Source organism: Neomonachus schauinslandi, chromosome 10, assembly GCF_002201575.2.
Source record: "Neomonachus schauinslandi chromosome 10, ASM220157v2, whole genome shotgun sequence".
NCBI lineage: Eukaryota > Metazoa > Chordata > Mammalia > Carnivora > Phocidae > Neomonachus > Neomonachus schauinslandi.
The window spans coordinates 92,869,091-92,889,637 of record NC_058412.1 but is presented as its reverse complement, the minus strand read 5'-3'; the positions used below and the strand labels follow the sequence as shown (position 1 = coordinate 92,889,637).

General features: G+C 38.7%; 1 protein-coding gene across 1 annotated transcript in view; it reads right to left on the bottom strand.

Annotated features, from left to right (window-relative positions):
- The window catches only part of RALGAPA2 (Ral GTPase activating protein catalytic subunit alpha 2), a 334,819-nt gene that overhangs the window by 194,708 nt on the left and 119,564 nt on the right, over positions 1-20,547 (bottom strand). The window contains exons 15-18 of the mRNA XM_044918716.1: positions 18,259-18,496; positions 15,613-15,777; positions 5,726-5,860; positions 3,936-4,033 (exon numbers count right to left, since the gene is read on the bottom strand). Of these exons, the coding sequence (XP_044774651.1) occupies positions 3,936-4,033; positions 5,726-5,860; positions 15,613-15,777; positions 18,259-18,496 (636 nt within the window). The remainder of the gene's footprint in view (positions 1-3,935; positions 4,034-5,725; positions 5,861-15,612; positions 15,778-18,258; positions 18,497-20,547) is intronic.

The following is a 20,547-nucleotide window of genomic DNA, read 5'->3' as shown; positions in this document are numbered from 1 at the left end:
TCAGGTGAAGAAGGAAAATGTTAAGAAGAAAATGCAGACCACCTTCTAAAAGAGGTAGCTGCCAACTGGCCTTCAACATCAGGCTTACAAATTTCAACCCAATATTGACAAAACGAGCAACTGTATGTTCCAGACAATAGTTTACTGTGATTAAAAATATAACTAGAAAGATAAGTCTAGTACTTATTTGTGGGATAGATTAAAATTAAGAAGAAAATTGCTATGGAATTGTTATAGTGATTAAGGAATGAGAGGATAAGGCTTTGACAGTGGAAAAGGAGAAGAAAAGACAAATAAGAAAATGCTGTAGAATGACAGACGAGAGCTTATATGAGAGCTGTATATGAGAGTGGAGGAAAATTAAATCACAAACGGATATGAATCTAGGGGACCATGAGAACAATGGTAACGAAGGAAGGAAGGAAGGATAGGAAGAAGGAAAGAAGGAAGCATAAGAACAAAGGAACTTGAGAAGATTTCTGATATTTTAATTTTCATCTTTGGGCTAAATAGCCAAAGCAAATGTATTGTAAGTGGGCACCAGAACTCCAGGACTAATGAGATAGAGGAGAAAGTCCGGAATGAAGATGTAGGATTTAAGGTCCTCCACGGCAAAGTGCATAAAAAACCTGGGGTCCAATGAGCAAACTAAAGGGAAGACTACTAAACAAGCAAACAAATGAAAAGGAGGAGCTGAGATGTATAATTAAAAGACAGAATAATTATGAAGCTAAAACACAGAAGTAGGTCATGGATTAATTATTCAGAAGACTAACACCACATGAAAAAATATTACCCAGCCTTAAAGAAGGATGATATATACCTAACGTGATAATAGAAATATACCCAGGATCTTTCCTTAACTAAAAAGCAGAATGCGAGCACTTCTGCTTCTGACTACATGAGAAATGCAATTTCCTCCAGCTACAGAACTAGATTTTACATCAAAATTTTAGGCTCACAGGAAGTAGAATAAACCTCCCAGTGATCCACAATTCCCCCCCCCCGCCCCCCAAAGTGAGCAGAAACCAGAGCAGTGAAACGGGGCTGCCATAAGGGTAAATCTCATATTACCACTGCCAGTGGCAAAAGGACCAAGAGTCCAGGATTAAAGAAGCACTCCTTGGTTCCTGGAAGAAACAAATGCACACGTTCTGGGGAAACTCCATCACTTCAGACATCCAGGTTTTCTGTAGATTAAGACCCATCAGCTAGGAACTCAAAATGAAAGATCACCCAACACCCAAGGAAATAAATCATCATGTACAAGAGTCTCAGAAACAGTAAATATCAGACTTAGACCCCATCCCCACCCCTAAGGATTTCAGATAACCAGAAAAAGAATTTAGAATTGTAATTTGTGGCTATTTTAAAGGAATAAAAGATGGGAATCACAAAAGTGAGCAACAAGAGATTATTAGAAATTACAAGAAATGCTTGAAAAGAATTAACCAGCAGCAAAAGTCGTAATTGTTGAACTAAAAAACTCAGTGGAAGTATTAAATAGCCAACTCCATATTCAGTAAAGAGAGAACTGTCAAAGTGAATGAAAGACAGATCTGATGAATTACCCAGAATGTAGAAGACGGCCAAGAAGAGTGGAAAATATGAAAGGAGATAAGAACATGGAAGATAAAAATGAGAAAGTCTAAATGTACTTCTACTAAAAATTCCAGAAAAAAAAGAGCTGAAAGAACAAAAAAGAGGCAATATTTGAAGAAATTATTATCAAGAATTTTCCAAAAACAATGGAAGAGCAAGCATTCACAGATGCATGGCATATAGCATATACAAAAAGGACAAATGTATAAACCAAAAGAAAATGCACCTAAATATAATGCAGGAAGACTGAAGGACAAGGACAAAGAACAGCAAAAAACAACAACTAGACAGAATGGACAGAAGAACTCTCAATAGCAACAATGAAAGACAAAAGATAGTAGAAAATTAGCTTTCAATAGAAAGTGGGAGGAAGGGAGAAAGAAATAGGGGAACTATATTAATTAAGATATTATACTACTGTCTGGAGAGACAAAGTAACCGATGAGTCAAGATAAGTATATATGAGAGAAAGGTTCATTTCAGATCAATGAAGGAAAAATGAATTCAATAAATGGGACCCAGGACAAGTGGTGATCCATGTGGGAAAAAATAAAATAAAATTAGATCCTACCTCACTCCATAAACAGAATCAATTCCAGATGGATGAAAGACCTAAATGTGTAGAGCAAAACTGAAACACTTATATTCTTATGCTTGTAGAGTTGGCATTTTAAGATTTTCATAAAACCTAACCATAAAAATGATTAACAAAAATACCCAAATTAAGAACTTCTGTTCATCAACAGACACCCTTGAGAGAGTGAAAATATAAGCCACGTGCTGGAAAAAGATATTTGCCAGATATATAACCAAAATAGGATCAGTCTTCAGACTGTATAAAGAATTAGTACAAATAAAAAAGAAAAAGACAAATAAAAAATTAATAGGAAAATGGCAAAGACATCACATGAAACACACATGGTCAATCAACATGTGGAAAGATTTTAAACTTTATTAGTCTGAGAAATGCAAAATAAAATGAGATCCCATTTTCACCCATCTGACTCATCAAAATTTTTAAATCTGACAATAGCAAGTATTGATGTGGATGAATGGGACCTCTTAACACATTGCTGACAGAAATATAAGTGGTGTAATCACTTCGAAAAACACACATTCTCTCGTTAAGAACATTCTACTTTATGTCTCATTAATTCCACTCCTAGTCACCGTAAACAAAATCTTAAACATGTAGATCTTGAAACATATACAAGAATGTACATAACTGCATTTTTCATTAAAAAAAAAAGTTGCAACAACCTAAATGTCCATCAACAAGAGTATGGAAAAATAAATTGTGGCTTATTCACAGTGGATTGTCATACAGCAGAGAAAAGAGGCTATATGCCACAATGTTGATAAATCTTAAAAATACATAACTGAGTAAACAAAGCAATAATATCCTTTAATAAAGTTTAAAAATAACGAAAACTAAAGGATATAGTGTTTGGAAATACATACATACAGAGCAAAACTACAGAGCAAAGCAAGGACATGATAAACACAAAGCCAACATATTGCTATTCTCTAAGGGGACAAGGAAAGAACCTATAGGTCAAAGCAACAGCACTGGAAAAATTCTAGTTCTGAAACTGGGCAGTGGGTATGTAGGTGTTTATTTGATTGTTGAAATATACATACACATATATACAGAATATACATACATAAACTGGTATATGCCCTTTTAAAAAATAAAGACAGAAAAACTTAACACTGGTTATCTTCTAGGCAGGGAGGACTAGGGAGCGGCCTTCTCTGTTTATTTTGCACCTTTCTGTGATGTTTGAGTTTTCCATTAATATATACTACATGTTTTTTAAAAATGACTAAGCAGGAGTTACCTGCACACATGAGATATGGGTTACTTTTTAATGTTCTTCTTTATACTTTATATTTGGTCTAAAAAAAAAAAACCAATAAATGCTATTTTACATTTTCTAAAAAAGAAATCATAACTGATATTTGCAAAAACTCACTTATCTAGCAACTCACGTCAGGTGGAGCATACCACCTAAAGCAGTTATCAGGAACAGGGAATCTGAGTATGTTTGACAGGCAAGGATACCTGCTTAAAAATATTGAGTGCTACGTACAGACCAGAAGGTAAATTCCATTTTCATGCTAATTTTTTTCTATTTTTGTAATGTGACTATAATTTTACACAGAAAGCAAGCCTTTAAGAGATCTCAATAACCAATCACCAATCGCCAATAACCCATCTAAAGGGAGAAATGTTTTAAAAGAAAGTATCGCTGCTACTAATAAATTTACTTTGCCAATAATTTATATGCTTATTTTTAATAACAAACTGATACAGTTCAAAAATATCTTACTGTTATTCCTTCATGTTCTTTCTTCACATGTCCTTTGTTTTCTTGAACAGGCTTGGACTCTGAAGAACTCAAAGTCTGTACATTTTCTACCTTTTGACCTAGAGATTTGGGGGAAAAATTTACAAAATAAAATTTCAGATGATAAAATTAGAACAGGATTTTTATATATAAGTAATTAATCAAATTTAGATATTCTAGGATATGTAAAAACAGGAGTTATGGATCTAGCAAACTGGTAGCCTATGGGTCAAGTCTACTCTATAGAATCTTTGACCCACAGAGAGCTTTTAAGAGAGTGGATTGAATGCTATTCACTGTAGCCAACAGGTCCACTTAGCACATTAAGTTGGCACAAGGGAGGGCAACAAGAGCTCTCCTGGGGGCCTTCAGAAAGGGATCTCAGAGGAAAGTTACCTGAGTTGGGCAGGTGAACTGACAGGAAAATAGAGCGGTACGGTGGCTCAGTACTACTCAAGAATAAAGATTGGGGAGAGAAAGCAAAAATAACCAGTATCAGTAATAAAAAAGGGAATATCACCACACAGCCTATAAAATTTCAAATGATCATAAGAGGCCAATAAATTTGAAAAAAAAATACATCAATGGAACAAACTCCTAGAAAAAAACATCTTAATCTAAATCAAAATAGGAAAAGGGAAATCTTAATAGTCTTAAAATGATTTTTTTTTTTAAGATTTTTTATTTATTTGCGAGAGAGAGAATGAGATAGAGAGAGCATGAGAGGGAGGAGGGTCAGAGGGAGAAGCAGACTCCCTGCCGAGCAGGGAGCCCGATGCGGGACTCGATCCCGGGACCCCAGGATCACGACCTGAGCCGAAGGCAGTCGCCCAACCAACTGAGCCACCCAGGCGCCCCTTAAAATGATTTATAAATTTGAATGGTATTTTAAAATCTTCCTAGAAGAAAACTTCAGGCAACTGGTGGATTCTATCAAATATTTCAGGGGGGAAAACAATCACAACAGTTTTACACAAAACCTTTCAGAGAATAGAAAATCTTTCAGATAATACATCTCTCGAGTTATTTCTTAATTGTGTTTTCTTATTTCAAGAAGATTTCTAAGAGGGAACACTTGCCTAGTCTTTTGATGAGGCTACGAGATAACTTGTTAATAAAGAAGCTGGTTTATTTCTTACTTAACCGATGAAACTAGAATTAAATGATAAGCACGCTCACTGGCACCAGACACAACTAAAACATGCGCTTTCCCTGAAAAACACGTCGTTCACTGTTTTCAGGTCTAGCCATCTGCCTCTTTGCTTTCCACGCCCTGTTGTTGCTGAAAGGTGTCGGAGACACCATGTAGATGGATGTTATCACAAATTATTGTCTTCAACCTCAGCAGAGGCCACAAGCTGCTAATAAACTTTCTCACAAGTTTGGCCAGTCGTCCGTGCTCACCATCAACTTTTATGGTTCTCCTCACACAGCCCTTTCCCACATGCCCCTCCCCTGCCTCTGCTAACTTTGCTGCTCTCCCTGACCCTGTGGTGTAGCGTTCTCTGCTTCCCACCTATTGCAGCCCCTCCAGACTTCTCTCCAGTCCTCAAACAGGCTGCTCTTAAAAGAGGTGCACCTAACTATATATAATTTACATAAATGTAGTAAAATAAACAGTGAAAATATTTCATTGACAGAAGTCACATCCTTGCAATCAACTTAGAAAGAAGGTTCCCTTTAGGGTGAGAATAAATGCAGAACGCAATCTGGTGTGCAGCTCCTTCCCACCAGGATCTGCAGTCCTGTTAGGAAGTGCAGTTACTCCGTACCCTGCGGAGAGTCTGAGCACGGTGGCTCCATGACGTCAGGCGTGCTGCTACTCCGCATGATGTGCGGCTGCTCTGCCACCAGGCAGCCAGATTCGGCGGCAGGTGCATTTTCTGACTGCTGACATTCTTCCACTTCTGTGGGCATGAACACAAAACATGCAGAGATGTATTTCAATATTTTTAAAAATAATTTCACCACTTGAACCAACCGATTCTAAAACTGTAGTTTTAGATACTCCCCCCAAAATTATACAGTAAGATAATCTGCATTTACATCATAAAGTTTTCTACACTTGTTAACAGTAATATTCCACTCCAAGAATACATTTTAAGTTCTGCAAAGCATTTTGTTTTTCCAAGTGAAGGAAAAAAAAGAGAAAAAGCTGCAGAAATGGTTGAGAACTATAAAAGTCACTTGGAATTCTAGGGACAGGCATGCCAAGGAATGAGAGAATGAGGCGATACACGGAATAGGAATTTACATTTGAGGAGAGTAGCAAGTCACACACACACCCCTCTCTAGGAAATGGGAATTTCAACTCTATTATTCCTTTTAACAGATAAATGCACAACTGTCCAAAATAAAATACTGTAATTATTTAACAGCTTATACCACCAAATGCGAAGCTGAATTAATCACTAAAGTACAAAAATGACCCACTGGTATTTTTAGAGAATCAATACATAAATGCCATAAAGTAGAAAACCACAGATGAGTACTGACCACTGGACAATATCAGCTAGCATTATTACAAAATATATTCTCCTAGAGGATGAGTTCTCTATTCTCTATGTGGCTCCAGAGAGGTCCCTCTAAAATTAAGATCTGCCTGCAATACTTCTCTCCTGCCGTGGTCCTCCATCACTGTACAGTCAAGCCCGTGCTCCTCACAGGGAATACAGGGCTACCCCTGACCTCACCCCACAGATGTGACCCCCCACAGGAGCTCTCACTCACTTTAGTCTCCAGCAATCCTAGCCCACCTGCACCGGCTGCTCTCTCCCTCCGGCTGCTCACTCCTCCATGCTAACCTCAGACCTGTTCCTGCCTGCCTCCCTGCCTCCTATGGGGACGCTCCTCCTACAGGACTTGCCATGTGGTCCTGCATAGGAACCCCACCAATGCAGCCCTCAGCAGACTCCACACTCATGCAGAGAGTCATGAAACTTTATGTCGATATAGCTAGAACATATTTTCCAAAAATTTTAATTAGCTGAAGTTTCACTCCTTCTAAAAAGAGACAGATCAACATTCAGCTTGTATCATCTTACCTGGCAGTGTTACCCACTTCCTCACCTGAAACGAGGCTCACTGCCCATGTGCCGCCCTCAGTCTAACCTTTTACTCCCAAGACGAGCCAAAGCGCAGGCTCTCCCTAATCAAGAAGCTGTACATGGAAGATTCTAAATGTAATACACCGGACTTCAACAAAAGGTTGCTGCTTTATTTTTACTATCCAAATAAAAATTCCATTTTAAAGTACACTTACACAAGTTAAGAGACTTCAAAACTATGAAATTTGTGTAATGCTTCACTTATAATTCAGAGTACGGGCCACGGTCTAAATTTAGACACTCATGGGAAGCTGAACTCAGGGCATGAGCAAACAAAGGCCAAGGTAGCAAGAACACACAGACCCATTAAAGCACGTCTTTTCCTGGCTGTCTTTGCCCTTCTCTTCTCTTGAATAGCCAAGAACTGTTCATTTTCCCGCAGGGAGACACAAGACATTTATACATATCTGTGATCTCCCCACATGTCCCCCAGCACAGACTAGGCCCTTTTCACAGGTCTGCTTCTAGGCTCTTTGGCTTTAGGCAACAGAAGCCAGATGATGCCATGGGACCAGCCCCTTGAGGCTGTCTTTATTCATTGTTTATTCTAATTATGCAAGACACTGAAACCTTCTGGGTAGTGTTTATATTTGTTAATGAACCTACTTGTTAATCTAATATCAGTAGGGGGAGCCCAAGAGCTTCCTAATTCTCTAAAAAATAACTGGCAAGTGCCAATTTTTATGGACAGTGGGAAGAGAGGGTTTTATTCACTTAAAATGATGCCAAAAACTGGTAGATGTTGGTTTCTGGGCTAGGAGCAGAAACAAATAAGAGCAAGGCCAACACTGGCAGCATCTTTTTAAAGATAAAGAACATCGCCATCTGGTGGGATACAGGACAGCCACAGCACCATGGCTTCCAAATTCGAGTGTCCCCACCGGTCCTCAACACAACAGACGGGCAAAGAGCCTGCCATCACCAGCTGGTGTGCCTTCCCAACAGACTGGCCTAATGCAGCTTTAAGGCTTTGTTTTTGTAAAACTGTTGGTAGGGACTTCTCAGATGGAGCAAGTCCAAGCCCGCAGAAATCACCAGAAGTGGTAAGGATGGGCGCATCCATGATGAGGGTGGGAAGGAAGAGGAGAATCGCAATGGCAAACGTGGGTTAGGGCTGCAGTACCACTGGTGCCCTGAGCGACTCCTACAGGCGACTGGTAAGTGATACCGTGTGGAAAAATAAATTCTTCTCTCACAATTAAAGCTCAATTTCCTGATTTGCAAATGTACATTTCTTGGCTTTTTCTCACACTTTCTGCTAAGTATATACTCAATATATGTCTTGCATAATGAACAAATGAATACAAAAAACATTTTCTTGGTACTTTTTTCTTTTAAACAGTTCTTGAGCTCCCTCTGCTGGCTTTTTATTTGTTAAGAAAGCTCCTTGTTAACGCTGCTCCCATTCCACAGTGTCGGCTGGAGCAGCTGCTTTCTCATAACAAATTAAGACCATTTTAACACTGATATACAAATATCAAGATATAGGATTATCTGATAATCAAAACAGAAATGAACAATCTAAGTTATATAAAAATTACAGTATACATTCTGGTAGATCTAACGAATTCCATTTTGAGTATCACACAATTTGTTTGAATCACTAGCTCAGGCTCACCAAAGCATTCACTTTCTCTCAAGCATTGCTAACCCAATAACCCAAATTTTAAAAGTACTAACCTTCTAGCTTCTTGAGAGTGTAAGTTACACACAACACTACTACTAAATCATTGCTTTCTAACACCAGGAAAATGACCAAATTAGAATTACTTCATTTTTTTTCCCACTGAGAGAAAAATCCACGATTAAATTAAGTGCACAAAGTCTTTAGAAACTTCTCTCTATTCCAGACGTCTGACTACTTTTCAAAGCAATTTCACTCACTCTTTAATCTAAGGCTTCCTTAATCAATCTTATTAAATGAAGTGAGACTCATTCTTCAATTACTAAATTCTGGGTTCCACTTACCCCTCATACAGGGTTGCAAAGGCAAAATTAATAGTATAATTTCCTTTTAAAGCATGGTACATGATACTGACTTGACCCTATAAAAAACATAAGAGATGTAAGTCAACTCAACATCTTGAGGTTTCTTACGAGGTCCAACTGTGAGCTAGCCCAAACCCAGACAACAAGCACTTCCTGATACTCAGGTACTACCTGCAAGCCTGAGAACCAGAGGCAGAAGCACCTAAATGAGGCTTTCACTTAGGTACCACTGAGTCTCTTTTAGAAAGAGGGAAGATCATTGATCCTCTGATTACAAGTATTACAATGGCCCTAAAACAAAAATAAAATCTATCATCTGCATGGCCTATAAGCACTGATAGAATGATAAATGTGCCAACATAAAAGCAGTTAAAATTGCAAAACAGCTGGAAAGAACTGTTCCCACAAAGGAGAAAGAGGAAAATCGCCAAAACTGCCAGTTCTACCTCCCACATGTTTATGTAGCTATTCATATAAATGGAATACAGGTGGTTATTGCTTTCCCAAAAGTCTGATGCCACGAAATAGAGTCCTAAAGGGACTAGAATAAATATAATAGTGGCTGAAGGTAAGTAATTCTCTATTGTTTATATTATTTAAAGCAATTTTGGCATGCTGTATAGTCATACAGACTAGAAACAAAACAAGATATGTTAACAAATGAAAACAAAATTAGCAATCATTTTTATAGTAAAGAACTTGTGGCCAGAAAGTCAACATTAATAGTATCTGCATACTAATGGATAGGTGGATATAAATCTACCTATATCTATACTTAGCAACAGGTGAGCAAGATATGCCAACACACTAGGATTTAAATTGGAACAGAAATTTAATACACTAGTGTGCCAACCAGTGAGAATGTACAATCTAAGACAGGATTGATATGCACTGCTCTTGGCCTAGTCTCTTGAAAGGACAATCCCAAAGGAAAACGTCATCACCTTAACAGTAAGGAACAAACGGCATCAGACTAAGGCAGAGCTCGTTACGGCAGTTGTCAGATGAAGCACAGGGAACAGCAGAATGTTCTCAATGTCACTATACTGCTCAGTCCCTTTACCCTTTGTTCTATAAAACCAGAAATAAGGACGGCAAAGGCAGGAAAATACTGACTCAGCATGTCCTGCTTCGTATCACTCCAAATCAAGGTCTCCCAAAGTCAGCACTATTGATACTTTGGGTCAGATAATTCTTCATGAGGGGGCTGTCCTGTGCAGCCGATGAGGCTGTTTAGCAGCACCCCACCAGACGCCAGTGGCGCTGCCCCAGCTGTGCCATGTCTCTAGACACTGCCAAATGTTCCCTGGGGGGCAAAGTCAAGCCCAGTTGAGAACCACTGTTCTAAACCATATTTAACCTCTGTTGGAACTATGTACCTATCTATGGGAATCAAGAATCTGGGTAAACTAAAATGTAACAGCAAATGAGAAAAAAGTTTCCAAAATGAGATTACGAACAGAAACAGGTTTCTTGTGAAAAAATATTTTGGACAAACTAGTAGAAACCTTTATGAAATGGAACAGTATGGGGGAAAAAAATGGACTGTGAAAAACCAAAACTTTCCACCATGAAAAGAACTCCTTTTGGGTGCGTATCAGCTATATATCAGCCAAACAGAAAGCAAACTACATTAAAAAAAAAAAAAAGCCAACTACGTTAAATGCTTTATTAATCATTTCTAGGCAGCAGCACTTTTTTGAAAACCAGATTATCAAGGAGCTCATGAGTAATTTAACTGACTGGTGACCATCTTACCATTCTTACTGTGTTTCACCTTTGTTATTTACTAGAGAAAAGTATTTTCTAAGAAATGTACTCCTTAGTCTCAATAAAATGAACTTCTTCCCTCCTGGTCTGCTAATTAAATAATATGGTATCTTACACACTCATCAGGGAAATTAAGATTTGATTCTGCTTTGCTATACCACCATATGGCATAATTTAGTGCTACAGAAAGTCACAAGCAGGCTATCTGATACTAAATAAATACTAATCAATAATACCATCTTTCTGAAAAGAAAACATGTCCCTCTTTAGCATGAAGATTCAGTTCATTATAGAATCATTGAAAAGTAACTGGACATGGGCTTAATTATTCACTGTAGAGCAAAGGAGATCCGTTGTTGAGGGGTCTATGCCAAAAATCACCACTTTGGGTGCTATAATGTCTTAATAATCCAGAAAAACACTGTGTGCAAACCACATGTGGCTAAACTCAATTTTAATTGGCTGGAGCACAAGAACAATGTTCCCTTGCTTTGAAAATTGTACTTTTTAGCATCTTTTTTTACCCAGATCTTAATAATCAGTGTGAATCTCCATAAACATTATTATTTTGTATATGATTATGATTTATTAATCCCAAGGAGTTCTTGCCTATATGAATCTTCCCGTTTATCCATTTTGGGGAGGCACAGCAAGCATTTGGACACCAACATGCTCAAAACTTCTGTTCTGCAAGCATTGTACAGAAGGCACACTGAGGCAGTCTCACTGTTAAAAACTATGGGCCACAAAATCCTGTATTCTCTTAACTGGGAAAGCAAAGACCAGTGGTGTTAAAGAAATAAATTTTTCTTGACTGTTTAATTGTTACTAAACATCTAACTACATAAAAACAATGATTAATATTCATCGAAAATAAGCGCAAAGTGCAACGGCCAGGTACGCATGCGTGGTGGGGAGCTGGAGGGGTTTAACAAAGGAAGCAAGGCCCAGCAGCAAGCGGGAGAAGCCCGGGGACATGACGGACACAAGACAGAGCATTACAGTACCTGACAGCCTGTGAGAGCAAGAGGAGTGAGAGAGACCAGGTAAGAGAGCGCTCACGGTGTGAAGGAGGAGCGGGACGCTTTTAGTGGCAGGCAAAGCCTCAGAAAGGTGGACACAGTTGCTGATAGACTGGCTTCGCTTGGCTTCCAGGAGAGAGAAAGTAACATTTATGTCAGAAGCACATCAGGATCTTTCACTTTTTTTTATGGCTATTTTTCTGGTCTTCCTTTCAATATTTAAAGGAGGTCATTTTATACTTTAAAAGAAGTCAGTACAAAGCAGAGTATTTAACCATAGTCTTTAAATACAACCAACCTTCAGTCATTCTCATGACATGGGAGAATAGACAATTCACAGATAATCTTATTTTAGAATGCTTTACATGTTTAGCTTTCCTTTTTTCCTGCTGTGTATCAGACCCACATTTGGGTTGTTTATTTGGGTGGACATTATAATCACTTTTCCCTTCCTAGAGGACACACATGTGAAAAGACTGTGCGGGTGGGGGAGGGAAAAATCTAGCCTAAGATTAAAATTGCTTTACAAATAATAAATAATTCAAAAGTTGGTTTACTGAGAGCTGACTGTATTCAAAAGCAAATCATTTAGTAAATTAAATGTCCTAAAACCTCAGAAACACATAAAAGTCAAGTTGAACACTGAAAGATTTGGTATTTGGAAAAAAAGGCAAAAATCTCCATGAAACCCATCCTTCCATAACACATTTCGTGCTTATTAAAATCCATAATCTCTTAGTATGAACTTTATGATGCTCTTAAGTTTTCTTTTTTTTAATAATATTTTATTTACTTGAGAGAGAGAATGAGAGAGAGAGAGAGCATGAGATGGGGGACGGTCAGGGAGAAGCAGACTCCCTGCTCGATCCGGGGACTCAGGATCATGACCTGAGCCGAAGGCAGTCGCTTAACCTACTGAGCCACCCAGGCGCCCCACTCAAGTTTTCAAAAGACTGTTAGTGAAATGACCATTTGAGAAAATGGATAAACACAGGAAGAGAATACACCTCATATATATGAAACTACCATCAGTAAGATCACTTTTATCCTTAAAACTAGGTTAAAGGTTTACTTGCTGTTCTATTACTTTTACGTGATTTTATCTCACATTAATGAAATAGAAATACAAATGAGAATGATACATTTGCAAGAGTGAAACAAACTTTTCACTTCCTTGTGTCTCCCTGGGCCCCAACCTCTGGCTGTCAAATTCCCAGTTCTAACTCCCACATCTAAAGTGGTTACAGTACACTTCACAAATGGGTAAGATAATATTTAAGGGAAAATGACTTCCATGAGAATGTCAAACTGACTTACTTCAAATTTCTTAAAAGATGTGTTCATCTCTCAATGTCCTTTTATAAATGAAATGATTGTGCATTTTCCCGAAACTGATCACTAGTTATTTTAGAAATAATAAAACTTAGAATTAATTTTTTTGTGTGGAAATAGACTTGTTTTAATCACTCATTTTAGACATCTAAAATTTTAGCATCATTCACACTCAGGAACAAAGTTTTCCTTTAAAATTCTTTAAGACTCTCTAAGTTGCCAAGTAGTTGATTCTCTGTTAAATTAATTGTCATTTCCCTACTCTGCAATTGATTATTTTATTATTTCCATCTTACCACCATCACTGACATTTTCTCAATCTAAGTAGTCTGTAAGGCAAACTATAATATAATAATCTTAAATTATTCTTGTATTGAGATTAGGAAAAAAAAAGTCACCTTCAAATGAGTCTTCCATAATAAGCACTTTAATGCTAAATAAAAGTGGCAAAAACTAACTTCCTGAGCTGCAGTTCTCTCATTAAAAGGTGGCCTCCACACAAATCAAAATCTACCATGAAATTATTCTAGGCCTTTTTTAAAAGATGGAAAGGAGAATTATTACACAATGTAAAAACAACAGAACTGAGTAAAACCAGTTTATTTATATAGTGACTATTAGTCTATATAAATTAATTTTATAAAACAGCATGATATAATAAAATCTTCAGAGACTGTTGTTTTCACAGGCAACTAAAAAAGATAAATGTGTAAAATAAAATAGGAAATACATGGGGTGCTGGTGGAGCATGTGACTCTTGATCTCAGGGTTGTGGGTTTGAGCCCCACCTTGGGTGTGGAGATTACTAAGAAATAAAATCTTAAAAAAAAAAAAAAAAGGAAATACATATGTGTGTACAAAATACATAAAGGTAAGAGACCCATCCAACTCAATAGCTCTTATCCCATTATCTTTTAAAGGTTATGGTTCCAAGTGTTTTTAATTTAATTAATCCTAAAAAGGCCAAGTTTATGACTTTAAAGTGACATAGTCTAAATACCTTTAACGTGATTTTGTAAAAGTTCTTATTGCTGCAATGCCACGGTTTTGACACCTGAGAACACTGATGAACAGAAGCTCACTGGCATAAATGCACCGAGGATTATCGAGAACAATATTGGTGCCACTATCATATTGTTGGTCTGAAACACCTGCTGAAAAACTAAAATACAATGTCTTCTATGGCTGTGTTTTAGCCTAGTAGGGGAATAAGGAGCATGCAATATACAATACTTTGCTGCTCATTAAAATGTGAAAGTAGAGTTTTACACAGTGTTTTGAATGATCATTTTTATTATCATTACAATTCTAGGGCCCTGAGGGAGTCTGGGCAGCTGAGGCATGATGCCACTTTGTCACAAACTTTTGCTCTGATCCAAAGATGGAAGAAAGGAATTTTTAGGAGTTGGAACAAGAATGGAGATCATTGAGTAAGCCTTCCCCAAAGTTGCCTGTTATTAGGAACTGAGTCTCTCCTCAGGGGAGAGATGAAGGAAGGCAGGAGAAGCAGAACAAGAGGTGAATGTAAATAAGGTGATAATTATCAACAAATGCTATGGCAAAGAGCATTAGACAATTAGGGTTAAGGTATATTTTCATAAAGACTCCAACAGGATTCTAAGCCATCTGTACGAAGCCTTTACTAAGCACTGTAAGATACGCTGAGTGTAATGACTCTGGTTTATGACCAGAGGATATTGTGACTTTCTGCAGTTAACATGCTGAATATCGATTATGACAGCATGGTATTACTGATGTGAAAAACTACAGGAAACTCAGATAAATTTGTTTTAAATGTAGTTACAGCCTCAAAGTCACTGGGGGGAAGGGGCTTTACTTGCTCTTATTAAATACTGGATATAAGCTTACTTTTTAAAGATTTATCTTTTGGTTTTAAAGTGAAGTGTAGCAAACCAGTCCAAAAAACTGGGGGTTCTTTGTCAAGTTCTTGTGAGTTCTAACAGGCTAGAAGAACAACAGCTCCAGGCATGTAAAGCTCCCATTTCCTAGAAGAAGCAAAACACTTAAATATCCCCCTCCAGTCCTGCAAACTAAGTGCATTATTCTCTTTTTCTTTGTTGGAACAGTGCCACACTAAGATTAACACTGCTCAACAATAGTAGTACAATTGTGTGATTACTGAGAATCTATTTTCTTCAGGGTTCAAACAAAATATCTATTTTCTCTCTTTTGCACAGATATCTCAACATTAACATCTCAAGGTCTTTTTCACAATGAAAGATTCAGAAATAAGTATCAAAAACAGATTTGAAGAGTAACCAGAACAGACAACTAAAAGATATGGAAACATCCCATTTAATAAAAGGCCATGTATTTGAGTTCTGAGTAGAAATTTAGAACTTTTAAAACATTTTATTCCTATAAATCCATTTTCAGATAGCAACTAGACCTTAGAGAAATATTTAAATAAACGTTTACCCGTTGCTTTCTGGCGAACAATATTTCTTGCTTTCTCAACTCCTGGTGCCCCAGATGTGGTAGCACTCCTAGATCGCATTGGCTCGGTCACATCTGGGTGGCTCCGCCAGCTGAGAGAAAAGGATCTCCCCACAGTGGTTCCTTTCTGAGAATCTAGAACACAGCCTGATAAAGGATAAGACAAGAAAAATAATATAAAGGCTGAATTCATTATCATTCATTCCACAGCTTGTGTTGCTCAGCAAATTTCATAAATACAACTGTATATAATCAGCAACTTCTCTTGTTGCAAAATTAGGTACCACTTCTCTGCTTTCCTCTCATAGAGCTCTGGTTAAATATTTCAAACGAGTGGTCAAGGATCCAAAAGAGATAAAGGAGAAAAGAGAATGAGACAGAGATTTCTGCACAGGTAATGTGCTGGTGGCTGCCCGCTGTGGATCATTTTCACACCCAGGTTCCTGAGAGTGTACTTTGTTTCCACAAATCCAGTGCTTAGAAGGCAAGTTTCCATAATGAATATTTAAATTCATTTTTAGAATAAAGCAATATAATAGATAAATCAGAAATATTTGCCATAGTCATTAATTAAATAAATTCATTCTTTATCATTCCATAGTGTTTTTCAAATTGTTTACCTTCCTATAAATAAATACAGCCACTCCCAGACTGCAGCGAAGACATTATAAGAATCAGTCACATTAATTACATGTCTGTATGGTTAAATAATCACCATAGTTGGTTCACACCTCCCACATCCACATCCTCTGTGTTCCTCTCCCACAATGATCCTGGGCTTCATCACATGACTTACTTTGGTAGCAAAACCGAGCAAGCAGAGATATGAAATGCACTTGAAAATCTGGGCTTGCCCTGTTGCTGTTCCTGGAACCCTAAGTCCTCACAAAAAAAGCCTGGGCTGGCCTGCTGGGTGATGAAAGGTTTATGGCCAAGTCCCCCTACCACTGCCCCAGCTGACAGCTGGCCAACTCTAGAGCTGTCTAGCTGATTATTTGACAGCCCAGCTGACTGCAAACACAGGAGTGAATCCAGCAGAAGAACTGCCCAACTGTGTCCAAACCAAATTGCCAACTCATAAAATCATGATCTAAACAACTGGCTGTTACTGTAAGCCACTATGTTTTGGGGCGATCTGTCACACAGGAAAAGCTGATACAGTCTATAATAAGGCTATTGTTGAGGCTGTAGTCTACCCACAGCAAGCAATGTATACCTTATGAATCTTTGGAGGAGAAACTCTGCCCAGATTTTAGGACCAGGAAAAGCTGTGTATCACCTAAGCTGCGGATTTTCCCCTTTTGTAATCTGTGATCCTCTGCTGCAACCATGTGAAGATCAGAGTCAAATCTAAGCTTGCCCCCCTCCTCCCACCCCAGCAAGCATAGGAGGCTCTCCGGCACGCATTCTGGCATTTTAAAAACTCCTGCAACTCCACCCCCTTTAATTTTGCCCCAGTGTCCTTATGCATTTTATCTATTTTATTTTATTTTTTTAAATTGTTTTTAAAGATTTTATTTATTTACTTGAGAGAGAGAGAGAGAATGAGAGAGAGAACACAAGAGGTGGTAGGGTAAGAGGGAGAAGCAGATTCCCCACCAAGCAGGGAGCCCTATGCAGGACTCAATTCCAGGACTCCAGGATCATGACCCGAGACGAAGGCAGACGCTTAACCAACTGAGCCACCCAGGCGCTCCTATCTATTGTATTATAGGTACTTCTGTGAACTGCCTCAAAATCTTTACATAATAAATTGGAGTACAAGTGAATTAATCCAAGGACTGTATCATAGCCTTAAAACAGTTAAGGAAGACAAATTGTTGTCTCCAATAGAAACCACCACTAATGTTTTCCACCTTGATCTGACTCTAGCTCTCAAAACAATTTTTACCCAGAAACACAAAAAAGGTCAAAATGACTCCTATCTGAAACATTTAGGATTTTTCCACCTATCTTAAGCAGGCAGTGGAATACGTCTTTCTAGTGTGCTGCCTGGAGCTGGACTTGCCTAGCTTTGATTTCTGGCTTTCCCACTTCTTAGCTATGTACCTTGAATGAGTCCGTCAGCACCAACTCTCTGTACTTCAGTTTCTCTATGATACTGGGATGATAACTCAGACGTTAGAGAGTCAAGAGAGAGAATACATACAAGCATGAGCCATTATTATTATTGTTGCTACTACTGCTACTCCCCTTCATCTTCCTTCTTCATTCACAGCTCCTTCATAAATTCATCATCCTCATTAAGAGGACAGAGTGCTATGAAACACAGTTCAACACCACCATTAAAAAGACACCGCCTAGGGGCGCCTGGGTGGCTCAGTTGTTAAACGTCTGCCTTCAGCTCAGGTCATGATCCCAGGGTCCTGGGATCGAGTCCCGCATCGGGATCCCTGCTTGGCGGGAAGCCTGCTTCTCCCTCTCCCACGCCCCCTGCTTGTGGTCCTCCTCTTGCTATCTCTCTGTCAAATAAATAAATCAAATCTTAAAAAAAAAAAAAAAAGACACCGCCTATATGGCTGGTTCCGTTTTTTATTAAATTCCACGCATATTAATTGCCTAAATGTATAGACACACACTCCTCCTCAATCTCAGATATCTGGTGTTACTCTGTAAGAGTGGAGGTACCTTTGCCTCGCTGCTTCTTTTCCTTTTGTTCACTTAATTTGTCCAGAGGTAGGTTTGTCATCTCAACTCCGTAAACTGTTTTCGCGAGCACTGCTGTCAAGGAGTCCATGATGTTGGCCCACTCATTTATGAGTTCTTCCCATTCCGTGAGGGAGGACAGCACGCCAAGGAAGTCATCCCAGAGCTCTCGGGAAATGTACACACAGAGGTTTGCTCGGATCCACGCCACCATGAGCGTCTAGAACCAACCAACAAGAGAAGTGAATCACCCTCATTTGGAATAAGAATGATTTTTAACAAAGTATTTTAAATTGCTATGAATAAAATGAACTTTAAAATAAAGAGCACTTGATCTTGTTTTTCTTTTAGTTTCTCAAAATTCATTTGATCAACTGTAACCAGGATCTGAGCTACAGAGAAATCAGTTATCACCATGAACAAAGCTACTGATTCAAAATCCCTCTAGTGTCTGTGGCTAGTGCTGGCTGTAACTGGGGAAAGACAAAGCTCTCAGTACAACTGTTCTACTTCTTGAGATAGCTCTCTCTCTCACTCTCTACAGTGGCTGCTTCTAGCCTCCTCTCCAGCTCTACCAACTCCTCCCTGCTTTTTAGTAGATGAACTCACTGCAGACTTCAGAGAAAACAGAACTCATTAAGCAAGAATGCCCTCAACCTTTACCCACAAGGCACAGGTGTTTGCCCAGCTTCTCCTCCATCTGCAGGATGTTAAGTGAAGGGGGGTTCCCACTCTTCTATGCTTGTTCCCATCTCTGCTCTGAACCTCCTCCTTGGTCTTTCTGTTTCCAGTAACCCTGCCTCTCCTTCTTCAGTCTATCCTACTTCGCCAGCAACTCCCCATCAGTATTTAAACATGTTCCAAATCTACCACATCTTAAAAACAAAAAAACAAACAAAAAAGTTCCCTTGAGCCCAGATTCCCCCCTCTAGCTAGAACTAATTTTAAAGCCAAATTTCTTGAAAGAATGTTCCACATTCACTGCATGTGCACCTCCTCATTTCCCAGTCAAGTGACTGCTCTGGCTTTCTCCCCTCCTGCGCCACCCCACCTCTGCTGGGGTTCTGGTCTCCATTCTCACGGCTCCAGTTAACACCTGTATACTGTTGACTTCTGAATCTCCATGTTCAGCCCAGACCTCTCTGGTTTCCTGAACTTTTCTATGTGCATACTAGAGAGCTCTACTTGCATGTTCTGCAGGCACCTGTTAATATAACGTAAGAGTAAAAAGAATTCAATGCTTCCACTGAGATTCTTCCAGTTCCTCGACTTGGTGTCTCCTGCTCCTGGCCTTTGCATGTAGTCTTCCTTCCTCTCTTCCCTTCTTTTTTGCCTCTTTAACTCCCATTCCTCAGGGCACAATGTGGACATTACTTCCTCCAAGGTGTCCCTGACTGCCACTCCACCTAGCCTCCAGTAAGTACCTCCATACACACAGTTGTCTGCATTTCCCTATCAGAGTACTTTCCTTAAGAGTCTACTTACTTCTCTGTGTCCCTCCTCTAGCCTTATGGTCCACGGCACTATGAATGGTCACATGGGCAACGCCACCAGACAATTATGCACATATTTTGGATATTTCCTTAGCTTGAAATGGCCTATTTCCTTACCTCTGCCAAAATGTTCCACATCCTTTAAAATTCAAATCAAAATATATATGCCTTGAAAGAAGTGCCAAGTCCTTCTCAGGTGAGCCCCAAAGGCTTTCCTAATCTTACTAGAGGGAATAGTTATATCCGAAGTCTGTGTAACTTCCCTGATCTGTTGTCAGAGCTAAATGTGCTCCTTAAGGTGCCAACCTGCAAATATTTCTGCCCATCCCAGATGCAAATAGACTCCCACAGTCGATGGAAGTTGTCCTATGCATGCGATAGGGGCGAACTGGCTTCTTAATTACAAGAGAAATTTTCCTTTAACATACACATAGGAAAACTTTGAGAAATAGAAAACAGTCTATAATCAGGCAGGTCTGTTCCAACCACTTGAAAAATCATATTTAAAATGACCCTTACACAATGTACCTGTTCTCTATGTTTCAATTCACATTTACCACACTTTTTAAAAGGGTAAAAATGTGAAAGTTGAGCTAAAATCATTAAATATATTGAAAACAAGGTTTTAAATATTCATACTGAAAATGATTCTAAGATGGATGAATGTAAAGGAACAATGCAAAAGAAAAAGCTAGAGTGATTTTTTTTTTTTTAAAGATTTTTATTTATTTATTTGACAGAGAGATAGAGAGCACAAGTAGGCAGAGCGGCAGGCAGA